Below are 13012 nucleotides of genomic sequence, written 5' to 3'. Positions count from 1 at the left end.
TTTTGTGGAGCCGGTCAAAAGCAGGGTGGTCACTTCGATGACAGGTTTCGTTGTCATTGAAGTGCAGGAAGTGCAGGATGTTCTCAAATCGTGTCCTGGACATGGCAGCAGAGTACAGGGGAACATGATGTGCTGGGTCCGTAGACCAATAAGACCGCAACACATTCTGCTTTACTAGTCCCGTGTGAAGGAGAAGGCCCAAAAAAATTTTCATTTCGGAAACTTGGACTGGTTTCCACCGAAAAGGCTGGGCAAGGAACTTTTCCGGATTGGCGGTTATATATTGTGTGGCCTTACGGTTGGTCTCTGCCACAATTAAGTCCAAGAGATCCTGGGTGAAGAACAGATAGAAAAAGTCTAGGGCCGATCCTAGATTATCTGTCTCCACCTGGACTCCAGACTGGGCGGTGAAAGGGGAAGTACGGGTGCGGCGGAATCAGGGGATTGCCAATTTGGGTTTGCCAGCACCTCTGGTAAATTAGGGGTAGTACGGGCCCGTCTTCTTGGTGGCTGCGACTGGGATCTTACTGCACGTGCCACCGAACCAGTTTCAACTTCCATGCTGGTGCTCGCCACTTCACCAGGGTTTACGGAAGTACTGGTGCTAGGTCCAGGAGATGTTGTGCTGCTGGTGCCTGCCCCACCATGAAATCTCAGACCAGCACGAACACCACTCTGCTGCCCTTGAGGCTGATCCTGCGCCACCTGCGGTCCAACAACATGGGGTGTGGTACGCCTGGCTTTAGCCGGGACCTCAACCTCGTCATCACTATCGGTCAGTGAGCCACTGCTCAATTCAGGTTCAAACTCTGACCCGGAAGATTCGTCGAATGAGGCGTCCCAATCGTCCTCATCCGACTGGGCCATGTACCTGAGAACCTCATCATCGGAATACCCCTTTCTTGCCATGGTGGGCTGCTAAATTTAGGGAGTATTTGAGAGGTAGAAAGCTGTGGTCACTGAGTTTTGATAAAAAAAAAAAAATCAAAACTGAGGTTTACAGTGCCACAGCTATTGTACAGTGTTTTTTGCAGTGATCAGAAAAAAATTCTGTCACTGCGGTGGGGCGGGCTGAACGCAAGTGCAGGCGAGCGATTAGGCCTGATCGGGCAAACACTGCGTTTTTTTGTGTGGATCCTAGTGACCCTAATAGATCTGACTGCGATCAGTAATGATCACTTACAGATACTATATAGTACCAATGTTGATTAGCGACAGTGATGACGCTAATTAGTGACTGTGGTGCAGTGGGCTGAGCACTAACTGACACTTACAAAGGGGCCTAGCTAACTGGCCTAACTGCTAACACTAGTGATACTAAAAAAGTGACAGTTTTCACTGATTACGGTTTTTAGATCACTAGGATAGTGACAGGGGGGTGGTGGTGAGTGGGGAATCAGAGGCAATCAGAAACAATCACAGGACAATCAGAAACAATCGCAGGCCAATCACAGGGCACTCAATTCACCGGACAATCAAAGCCAATCACAGGCCAATCAAACCAATCACGGCACAATCAAAGCCAATCGCGGGACAAAGCCGATCACGGGACAATCAAAGCTAAATCACGGGCCAATCAAAGCCAATCACAGGCCAATCAAAGCCAATCACAGGCCAATCACAGGCCAATCAAAGCCAATCACAGGCCAATCAAAGCCAATCACGGGACAATCAAATACAATTACAGCACAATCAAATTGAATGTCAGCACAATGAAATTGAATGTCAGCACAATCAATTACAATGCACTGGGAAGGTGATTGGGGGGGGGGGGGAGGGCGGGGGGGGGGGGGTTGAGGGCGATCAGAGGGTGTGGGGGGTTGACTAGGTGTCCGCACGGGGCAGACTGGGTCCTGATCTGGGGGTGACGATAGATCAGTGAGGGATTACAGGGGAGAATAGATGTAAACAATGCACTGGGGAGGTTATCAGCAGGGGGGGGCTGAGGGCAATCTGAGGGTCTGGGTGATCAGGTGCCCCCAAGGGACAGTTTAGGGTCTGCTCTGATGGGTGGTGGTGATAAGCAGGTGATAGACAGGTGATCAGTGGGTAAGGCAGCTGTATACAAACGTATACAGTATACAGGGGGGTGGTCTGGGGGGGATCTGAGGGTAGGGAGGGTGATCAGGGTACCCTAGGGGGCAGTTAGGGACCTACCCTAGGGGATAGCGTCCCTAGATAGTGACAGGGAGTGATTGATGGGTTTTTAGGTGGGTGGTGGGGTGCTAGCAGTGGTGTGCTGGGGTGGTCAGGGGGGGTTCTGAGGGCTGGGGTGGGCGATCGGGGGGTCTGGGTGGGCTAAAGTGTGTGTTGCTGTGCTTACTGTCAGGGCTGCCGTCCTCTCTGATGGTCGCACGACGAGTGACCATCAGCGGAGGAGGCAGCTAGTATAATACACTTTGTTACAATAACAAAGTGTATTATACACTGATTGGCCAGATCGCGCAAGTTTGAAACCCGCCGGCGCTGCTGATTGGCCGGCGGGTTTCCGAGTAGGGTGGGGGCGGAGCCTATTGCCGGCGGCGATCGCGTCATTGATGACGCGATCGCCGCACAGCCACCTCTGATGCCGCCCCCGCCGGCTGGGGACGGTCGTTAAGTGGTTTAAAGTGGATTCGAGATGAACTTTTACAGATTGCATAATTGTGTTCCTTTCCTATTGTTTATAGGGCATTCCTCAAGCCAAATCCTTTTTTGTTTTAATGCTCTAATTCCCTGTAAAATGAACAAGCTTTGTCCACAGGTTTTCAGAGAGCCTTGGCAGTAGCAAGGGCTCCATGGGAGCTTATGCTGGGAATACACGATTCGTTTTTGCCTTCGTTTAAACCTTCGTTTCGATTGTGCCTTTTGTCCTTCTCGATCCCGAAATAATCGATCATACGGTTAATATCACCACCTACGGTTTCGTTTTTTTTTCCGATTCTGATGGTTTCGTTTTTCCAATGATCGAAGGCTGCAAAGAAATGAAACGAAAATCCCTTTTTACAGGGACGGACTAACATAAACGAATATATAATCGATCTGAACAGCCATCAAGCCTACCAATGGCTCGATTAGATGGATAAAGAGAGATAATATCAAACATGTTCGATCACTAGTCGTTCGTTTTTGGGGTCTATTAATCGAAACTATAATGAGATTATGACTGTTTTCACATACGTTTTCAACACTCGATTCGTTTACCGAACGAATCGAAGGCTAAAACGAAGGCAAAAACGAAACGTGTATTCCCAGCATTAGTCTGGGCAGGAGGAGGGGGAGGTATTACTAGCCAGAGATTTCAGAGGCAGAGGGGAGGAGGGGGGATTTGTTTTTTTTTTTTCAGAGGCTGAGTGCTGTGTGTAATGTTTACAAACATGGCTGCTGCCATTGTATCACAGGAAGAAATAATCCTATTCTATTGAAGCTGTTTTAAGATAGATTTGCTGTGTGAATTATCTAAACTGTAGATAAGATGTACAGACAAGTTACTTGTTATAGTTAGTTTTTCATCTCGGATCCGCTTTAAAGGACCACAAGTGCAAAATGAATTCAAATTAAAAAGAATTATTAATCCTTTGATATCCATTCTACTAGCTTTTTTAGTTTAAAATGAATTGCACTTTTGTTTACACATACCTGACAGCCTGCATAGGATGGGCTGTTACCGACGGCTAATGGCAGGGTTTATTGTGGGCTGGGGGGTTGCAACATATCATCTCTTAGAAGCAAAAGACCATTCCCCTCCAAGTGACCGACCTTGGAGTATCCCAACAGAATTTCAGCTAGGTAACAAAACTATCAACTGATTATAGCTACGCAGAGACTCCGTAGCTCAAGGACCTCTCCCCCTGTGCCTGTGAAAAACGGGGGAGGTGTCCTTGAGCTACAGAGTTTCTGCGTAGCTATAATCATTTGATAGTTTTATTACCTACCGAAATTCAGTTGGGATACTCCAAGGTCAGTCACCTGGAAGGGAATGGTCTTTTGCTTCTAGGTGATGTGATATCCCCAATCTCCATTGATGGGCGCAATCGATTACAAACTATTAAAAAAAAATAGTCGTCCGGTTGGATTTTGGTCAAACCAAAATTTGGATTTTCTTGTTGGTTGTGATAGGGAGCAAAGATTGGTTCGTTGATGGTGTAGTGAACGATTTTTCTTCCAATCAGAATTATTTGATCAATCGAACAATTTTTTTTTTACTAGAAATTTGATAGTTAGTGGCCACCTTCAGAGAAGTAGAACAGAAACAAAACAGTCAATGGTAACAAAACAAAAAAATAAATAAATTCCAGGGTGTTTCCAGGGTAGTGTGTATCTTCTAACCAACTATGTATAGATATTTCAGCCTGAGTGGGGATACCTTGGGTTATCATAAGTTCTCCATTATGGCGCAAAGGTAATTTTCTTTGTATCTATCAGTGGCCTGGAAATCTATCCAGCAGGCCCATTTCAGGTAATATTTCTCAAACTTGTCAAGTTAAATATAGTGAAGCTCATTGTACTTCAGGAGCTTCAACAAAAAAGGAGTACCGGTATACTGTTCTCACTGTGGAGGATACAAGAAAGGAGGACGATGTCCTCACCGTGAAGGAGTAGTGTGAAAACTAACATTTTCACACTACTCCTTCACAGTGAGGACAGTATTAGATTTCCAGTGTCTAGGTATCAGTCCTTTGGATGCATTAAGTAAAGTATTTGCTTAAAAAGTATTGATTTTGTTTATTATTATTTCCAGGAGAAGTTCAAAGTTTTTGGAATTGAGGATGTCCAGTTTATCTTGAAAGTTAGGGAAAAAATGCAAACTGCTTTAACAGTCCACAGATACTGGCCAGGGAGACCAAGGATGAAAAAGGTAATGCACGGTTAATTTAACTGTTAGTATATTGTTTAACCCATTTGAACCCTATTTCTCAATTGTACACCTCAGCAGTGGAGGCATTCCATTGGAAGCAGAACAATTTGGCACCGGCAAATGTAAATTACAGCTATAGCAGCGCTCTGAAACTAATTTGGATGCCAGCGAAAGACTGAGCCTGAATTGCCTAAAAACAATGTACGGTACTTGAATTACATCTTTCCCCACTATCCATGGCGGCCTGGATGGGGAATAGTAATTAACACCACTGCCGTTCAGGACCACAGTAAGCAGTTTATTGATAGATTTTAGAACCCCCTAAGGAGCTGAGAGTCCTTGTATCAGCCCAATAAAAGTCCATGTACCTAGGCGCTAAAATTTCAAATTATTACTACTGGATTGGTTCCTTCTCCATGAGGGAATGCAGTACTCAAAATGTTAGGTTTGCTTGCTGGACAGGATAGCAGACCTCCACCAACACCCTTTGTGTTCCACTCACCGCTGTCCTAGCCCAACCAATGGTCTATATGCACCTTGGGACTGTTCCCGGGTCGTCCCCCACCTCTCCAGCAATCGGGCTCCACAGATCACCCCAGACCTCTTCATATACAATAGCTTCCTTGTTCAAACCTCATTGGAAAAAAACTACCATAGCGTAATACTGCTAAAAAGTATTTATTAATAAAATGCAATTGCACTCACATGTATCCTCATAAAAACATCGCATGGAGTAATTTCTTAAACAGGCTCTCCCCCATTCAGGTGGCCAGGCTGGCATGCTCGTCTGCACGTGTTCCCCCGCTCCTCCGCTGCGCACACGGAATTCAGAGACGCCGCACGTGTCCTCCTGTCGCCGCTCACCCTAGACCTACACCAATCCGCTTCCGCATCAGACTCCGCCCTATCGATTTCGTCACTCAGTGACTCATCAGGGGCATAGAGTCGGATGCGTATGGCGGACTTTTTTATGCTATAGTGCGGTTCCTGCGCACGCTCCTTTCAACCTCCCCTGAGCCTGCAAATCTGCCTCCATCTAAAGTTTAAACAGGGAATTGCATATTCATCCATAAAACCCCATGGACTAATATCAACATTCCTATTACATTAAAATATAAAATATGATAACACTTTCATGTGCACATGTATAAACCGAACTGTTTAGGCTAATTGCATATTAGCACACCTCTACGATATAATACATCCATTACGGGTATATGTAACATAATTTCTAAAAAAAAAACATCTCTCATGCCCAATCTTCTGTGTCCCATGCAGTCCAACTCATTGTACCTATATTTTAATTCAATTAGATCCCATCCCTATGTTGTTTACCCCCCCCCCCCCCCCACACACACACACACACACACACACACGCACACACACACACGCACACACGCACACACACACACACACACACACACACCTACAGTCAATGTAAACATACCCCTCCCCACCTATACATAGTAAACTAGAGTCAGACTACATGCCACACATTTACAATTCTCCTAATCACTATACATCCCAATTACTCATCAATCCCCTACCTCATCCTCCCCAATCCTATGTTGAGGCCCTTCTTTCCCACTTATTTGGGTCAAGGCTACAAATATGACTAAAGGGGTTTAGACCCCCCCCCCCCTCCCAAAAAAAAGTAATCACTGATCCTTAGGGGGTTCTAAAATCTATCAGTTTTAGGCTGTGTGTTTTGTATTGGTGTTTTAATGATCTATGTTATAGGATTGTGCATAAACATACACACCGTGAGCGCTACCTCTTGATATACATATAATCTGACTATAGGAGGAGGCGAACAGGTGTTTTCTCTGCTGCATTTATGTTTAGCTGTAAGCAGTTTATTGGCTTGATCATGCGCCTAAATTTGTTGGCGCCATTTTTACATGTATCCATTCCATTTTTCAAGCGAATGACAATTCAATGCATTGCCCTGAAAAATACATGCTGTCAGATTTTTCCACAGCTGATCGCTATGGATGTATGTAACTCCATCATAGGAAAGCCAGGAGCCCTTTCTATTTCTTTTTTCATGTCTACAACAGTAAAATGCAGGGAGTATTAACCTCCTTAGCGGTATGGACGCGCTCAGCTCGTCCATTACCGCCGGAGGGTGCCGCTCAGGCCCTGCTGGGCCGATTTTCTTCAAATAAAAAGCAGCACATGCAGCCGGCACTTTGCCAGCCGCGTGTGCTACCTGATCGCCGCCGCTCTGCGGCGATCCGCCGCGAGCAGCGGCAAAAGAGGGTCCCGCCAGCCGCCCGAGCCCTGCGCAGCCGGACCAATCAGTTCCAACCAGCGCTAAGGACTGGATCGGAGGCGGCTGATGTCAGGACGTTGGCTGATGCTCATCGCGGCCCTTCTTGTTACTTCTGATCGCCGGAGGCGATCAGAAGTACGCGGCAGGAGCGCCCTCTAGTGGGCTTTCATGCAGCCAACTTTCAGTTGGCTGCATGAAATAGATTTAAAAAAAAAAAAAAAAAAAACCTCCCGCAGCCGCCCTGGCGATCTTAATAGAACGCCAGGGTGGTTAAGTGAACTGGCTCTTAAAAATGCCTGACTTTATTTTGGATCTGCTTTCCTGCTATGTCCTCTGGATTGGATCATGTGTGCCCATTACCTGCTGCATATTTTGATTTCAGCTACTTGACATTTATAATTGTTTGTATTTTTCTATTTAATCTTGCTCAATAAACCTTTCGTTGAAAAAAATTCCTGACTTTCTGTAGGATCAGTTCAGTGCAATCAAAATGATCAGGCATTCTTTTGCTATGTCTACTGCATACTGCAGAAGAGCACTGCATTGCTTGGAGTATCCCCACCTCCCTTAGATTGTAAGCATTTGGCAGGGCTTGTCTAGTGTATTCTACATGATCGTGTGCCCCCATCATAGTCCTCTTTTTTTTTTTTTTCCTTTCACCTCCTCGTACTTGAACCAGCCCCAAATTGCATGATCATGTATTTTGTACCATTTGCCTTGTATAACTTTGTCCTATGTTGGATAATGTTCTTGCGTTACGTCTGCCATCCTTTGCATCATTGCATGTATTTATTGTCCTTCGCTGTGTAATATGTTGGCTCTTTATAAAAACATTAAATAATATAGTATAGAGTGGGGTTCAATATACACAACTAAAACATTCTGGAAGATTTATATGCGTGTTGTAGACAGACAGGGTTTCAGGATTTCACAAATTTTGTGATATTCCTCACTTATCACTTTAGTGCAGGGATATATCACATACATGCTTTAACACTAAGCATTTACCGTGTTGCTGGATAAAGAACCTTTTTTCTTGTTGTTGATGGGGAATAGAGAGAGAGAGAGCACAGGGACAACCAGTGGCGTCACTAGGGGGGATGCGGGTTTGCGATCCGCACCCCACTTGACACTGAGAGGGGTGACAGACTTTCCAATGCCTACCTGTCTATAATGCCTCCTTGCCGTAATGGTTCAATCAGTGCCGCAATTTACAAGAGCACATTGCTGTGCTTACAGGCAGGGGATCTCCGGCCACGGCAGAAGTAACCTTCCCTCTTCCCGCCCTCCAATCCGTAAAACCCTTTACCACGCTGGTGCCTCTCTCCAACCAATGAAACAGAGGCAGCCAGCTGAGAGCCCGTTGACACAATCCCATCCAGACCAGCATCAGCTGCAGGAGAGAGCAGTGTGTTTCTCCTCCCCAGATTCCAGTGTACGTTCTGCAGCCAGGTTCACATAAGGGGTCCTGTCTTTTTGTTTTGTTTTTTTGTTTGTTTGTGATCTTATCTTGCACTTTTTGGCCCCTGTCTGCCTCCTCCCCTCCCCTTTTTATTTACACTTTTGCTTAGCACAGGCACATTCTCTTTCTCTATGGGACAGCTTATTTTTATTTCAACAGCGATTAATTCTATTAAGGTATACTGTAATGTATATTAGTTCATAGTACAGGAGTTATTTCATGTATTGTTTGTCAGATTATTGCAAGCTGCAATACATTAACCTCCCTGGCAGTTCATTTCTGTCTGGATTTATAGGTCTAAAAGCGGTACATTTTTAGCAAGAATTTTAGGCCTCCAATTCTTAAGTCTTAACTCCCCAAAATATGTCAGAATAAAGGTCTTTTAGACATCCCGTGTATTATAAATTGCTAGAACACAAAATTGTTGCAATTATTAAATTTATGAATAAACTTAAAACAAATGGTGAAACTGTAGAAATAAGGCTCCTGACTATACAGTATGTACATATACACCTAATACACCTCCTGCGTGTGGTATATTTTGAAACAGGGAATGGCACATGGCGACATCACATTCGGGGCAGTAGAAGCGTGATTCCTTTTGGACTTTTTTCTTTCGGTCTTAGGTGGCAGGAAGAGGGTAATCAAAATCCAGGCAGAGGTCGGTGCAGGACTTTTTTCTTTCTGTCTTAGGTGGCAGTGGTAGGCGGAGCTGTACGCTCTGTACAGCTCCGCCTACCACTGCCATCATTCCATCACTATACAGTGATTGGTAATGCTGTGTGTGCCCGGCCGCTCGCTCGAGTGGATCCGCCCCCCGCTCATTAACACTAATGCATATTCACTGCTTCTGCCGTCATTCCATCGCTATACAGTGATTGGTAATGCTGTGTGTGCCCGGCCGCTCGCTCAAGTGGATCCGCCCCCCGCTCATTAACACTAATGCATATTCACTGCTTCTGGCCAATCACGCACAAGCATACAGACAGCGGGGAAAAAAACCAAGTGTACACAACTAGCTGTCCACTCTGTACAGCTCCGCCTACCGCTTCCGTCATTACATCTCTGTCTATCGATTGGTAAAGCTAGCTGTGTGTGCCCAGCCACTCGCGTGGATCCGCCCCGTTCGCTCATTAACACTAATGCATATTCACTGCTTCTGGCCAATCACGCACAGCGGGGCCAGACACAAGCGTAGAGACAGCAGTATGAAAACTGCAGATACTAGTGACGATCACTAGATCGTCTTAACATGAACTGCCCCTCACCTGACCCCGCCCTCTTCTCATACATGCATATATATGAATATACATTCATCACCCTGATTTATACAATTATTAAAATCACACATTATGTCAAATTAAATGGTGGAGCTGGGCACTGGGTACAGTGGGTAGCGCAAGCTGTTATTACAGTCAAGCTTCAGCCAATCGGCCAATCAGCCAGTCATCAAGCCTGAAACTAAGCATAATTTTTTTTTTTTTTTTTAGGATTAATCACAGCTCCGCCTCCTGTAACACAGACAGTGTGGATGAGGGCACAGCTTGATGTGGTGATCTGCAAAGCTGGTGTTGTGCGCTTGCCTGCTGCTGCTGGGCATTGTGAAAAGGAGCTGTGAGTAATCCCAAAATTGTGGTTCAAGGGCCAGGCTTTATAACTGGCTGTAGCTTGACTGACAGGCCTGCAGACTCTTGAGAGCTAAGGAAGGACTCTAAGTTGCTCACAAACTGATTCTTGTGGCTGGTGTAGTAGAAGGAGAGAGTGAGCAGAGTCGCTGCTGGGAGTGGTTGTCATTTGGGCCATGGCTTCTGCTTCAGAACCAGAACCGGAGTTACAAGATTTACTCGGCAAGAAAAAAAGCACGTTGGTCATTTGGAAGTATCTTGGGTTTGAGAGAGCAGATGTGCAACAGAAGCAGGAACTGTGCAGAACTTGTCGCCCCAAAGTTGCAACTTCAAGCGGAAACGCAACCAACTTATATCGGCACTTGAAAAATCATCACAAGCTTTTGCACGAGGAATGCATGGTAAAGTCCAGTGAAAAGTCGAGTGAAAGTGATGCTCAGGCCTACAGTAGTAAACAATCTACAATTACCGAATCTTTTGCTAGTGGGACGCCGAATGATTCCAGCAGTAAAAGACATCAGGAGATAACAAGAGCCATAACGCATTACATTGCCAGGGAAATGGTGCCTATTAACGCGGTCACTAAAGGTGGATTTACAAACCTCCTCCGCACACTGGACAAAAGATGTGATACCCTCCCGCAACTACTTCAGCCAGGTTGCCCTCCCACAGCTGTACGCAGAGTGTAGAGGAAAAGTGGTAACAGAGCTGAAAAACGTGCAGTATTACGCCACAACTACTGACATGTGGTCAAGCAGAACGACCGAACCATATCTGAGTTTGACTGTGCATTTTGTGAATGACGACTTTGAAATGAAAAGTCGCTGTCTGCAGACAGCATACTTTCCCACTGATCACACCGGAGAGAATATTGCACAGGGTTTGAGAGAATGTCTGTCAAGTTGGGGGCTGAAAGAAGAGGACCAAACGTGCATCACAACCGACAATGCAGCAAACCTCATCAAAGCGGTGGAACTTAAAGAGAATCTGTATTGTTAAAATCGCACAAAAGTAAACATACCAGTGCGTTAGGGGACATCTCCTATTACCCTCTGTCACAATTTCGCCGACCCCGCCGCATTAAAAGTGGTTAAAAACAGTTTTTAAAAGTTTGTTTATAAACAAACAAAATTGCCACCAAAACAGGAAGTAGGTTGATGTACAGTATGTCCACACATAGAAAATACATTCATACACAAGCAGGCTGTATACACCCTTCCTTTTGAATCTCAAGAGATCATTTGTGTGTTTCTTTCCCCCTGCAGCTATCTTCCACTGAAGTGTCAGGTTGTTTCTTCCTGCAGAGTGCAGACAGCTCTGCCTGTATGTAATTCCTTAGTATGTGAAAGCCCAGCCAGCTCAGAGGAGGATTTATCCAGCTTGTAAAAGATGAGAGAAGAGAGAAGCTGCCCTAATCGAAATAATACACAGGCAGTGTGCAGAGAGGGGCCTGGAGGGGGGAGATGCATCACAGAACCACAACACTGAAGAACTTGGCAGCCTTCCAGACACAGGCCGACAAGTCTGACAAGAGAGAGATAAGTTGATTTATTACAGAGATGGTGTTAGTAGAACGTGCTGCAGTAAGCCAGAACACATTAGAATAGCTTTTGGAACTTGTAGGATGATAACAAACAGGATGCAATTTTTGTTACGGAGTCTCTTTAATGACTGGACCAGACTTCAATGTTTTGGACACAGGCTGCATCTTGCAATTGAAAATGCAGTTAAAGATGATGCAAGAGTCAAGCGGGCAACTGGACTTTGCAAACAAATAGTTGGCGTCTTTTCTCATAGCTGGAAAAAGAAGAAAAAGGCACCGCAAGAATTAAATTTACCAGAGCACTCACTAATAACAGAATGTGCAACAAGATGGGGTTCAAGGCAAAAAATGATAGAGAGGGTGCTTGAACAGAACAAGGCATTGTCGCAGGTTCTATCTGAAGACCAGAAGACGCGTCACCTGGTCCCCACTTGGCAAGACACAGATGTCCTTGAATCAATCAACAATGCCATTGGACCTCTGCAGGAATTTACAGATGCTCTTTCTGGTGAAGCATATGTGTGTCATACCTAAATCCAGTTCTCCATCTCCTGAGAACATCCACCCTATGTGAAAATGATGACACCACTCTTACTAAGGAAATAAAGTCCAGAGCTCTTGATAGATAAGATAAATACAGTGGCTCAGCCACACAGGAGCTACTGGACATAACTTCATTCCTTGATCCGAGATTCAAGACTACATAAGTGCTGAAAATGTCCCAGACGTCAAAGAAAGGGTGAAGATTCAAATGGAGCAGGTGGCACGAAAGGAGAAGAGGGCTCGTCTTGGCACCACAGACTGTTTAGTGCTAGTGGCAATTTTGTCACATGTCAGCGCTCAAGTCTAAAACCATCCAAGGTTGACATGCTGGTTTTCTTGACAAAAAATCTTGAGCGATGATGATGTAGTGTCAGCGGAAAAGTCGTGTTATATTTGAGATTTTTGTTGTTCTTATCTGTATTTCACTCCGACTTAATTTCAGGCTGGCCGGGGCCTCTCAGCCTTTGTTTATATAAGGTATATTTGTTATTTTTCAGGAAAAAGTTTCTATATGACTGTGTGCATTACTGTTGGGCAAGAAGACCCTTTATTATTATTATTTTATTTATTTTTTTAGCAATTTTTGCACTTTCTATTTCTTACATATTTAAACTAAACCTGAGCCGAAGCTTGGGTTCAAAATCCGATACTTACCCTGAAGAGAGGGAAGCCTCAGGATCCTATTGAGTCTTCCTTCACTTATCTGAGGAGCAGTAGGGGTGCGCAG

At 45.1% G+C, this 13012-nt stretch overlaps 1 protein-coding gene across 1 annotated transcript in view; it reads left to right on the top strand.

Moving 5' to 3' along the window:
* The window catches only part of LOC137518572 (bromodomain-containing protein 4-like), a 170769-nt gene that overhangs the window by 96998 nt on the left and 60759 nt on the right, over positions 1-13012 (top strand). Inside the window, exon 15 of the mRNA XM_068236621.1 lies at positions 4721-4837. Within this exon, the coding sequence (XP_068092722.1) occupies positions 4721-4837 (117 nt within the window). The remainder of the gene's footprint in view (positions 1-4720; positions 4838-13012) is intronic.

The sequence above is a fragment of the Hyperolius riggenbachi genome, chromosome 5 (genome assembly GCF_040937935.1).
Source record: "Hyperolius riggenbachi isolate aHypRig1 chromosome 5, aHypRig1.pri, whole genome shotgun sequence".
NCBI lineage: Eukaryota > Metazoa > Chordata > Amphibia > Anura > Hyperoliidae > Hyperolius > Hyperolius riggenbachi.
This window is presented reverse-complemented; position numbering and strand designations above follow the sequence as displayed.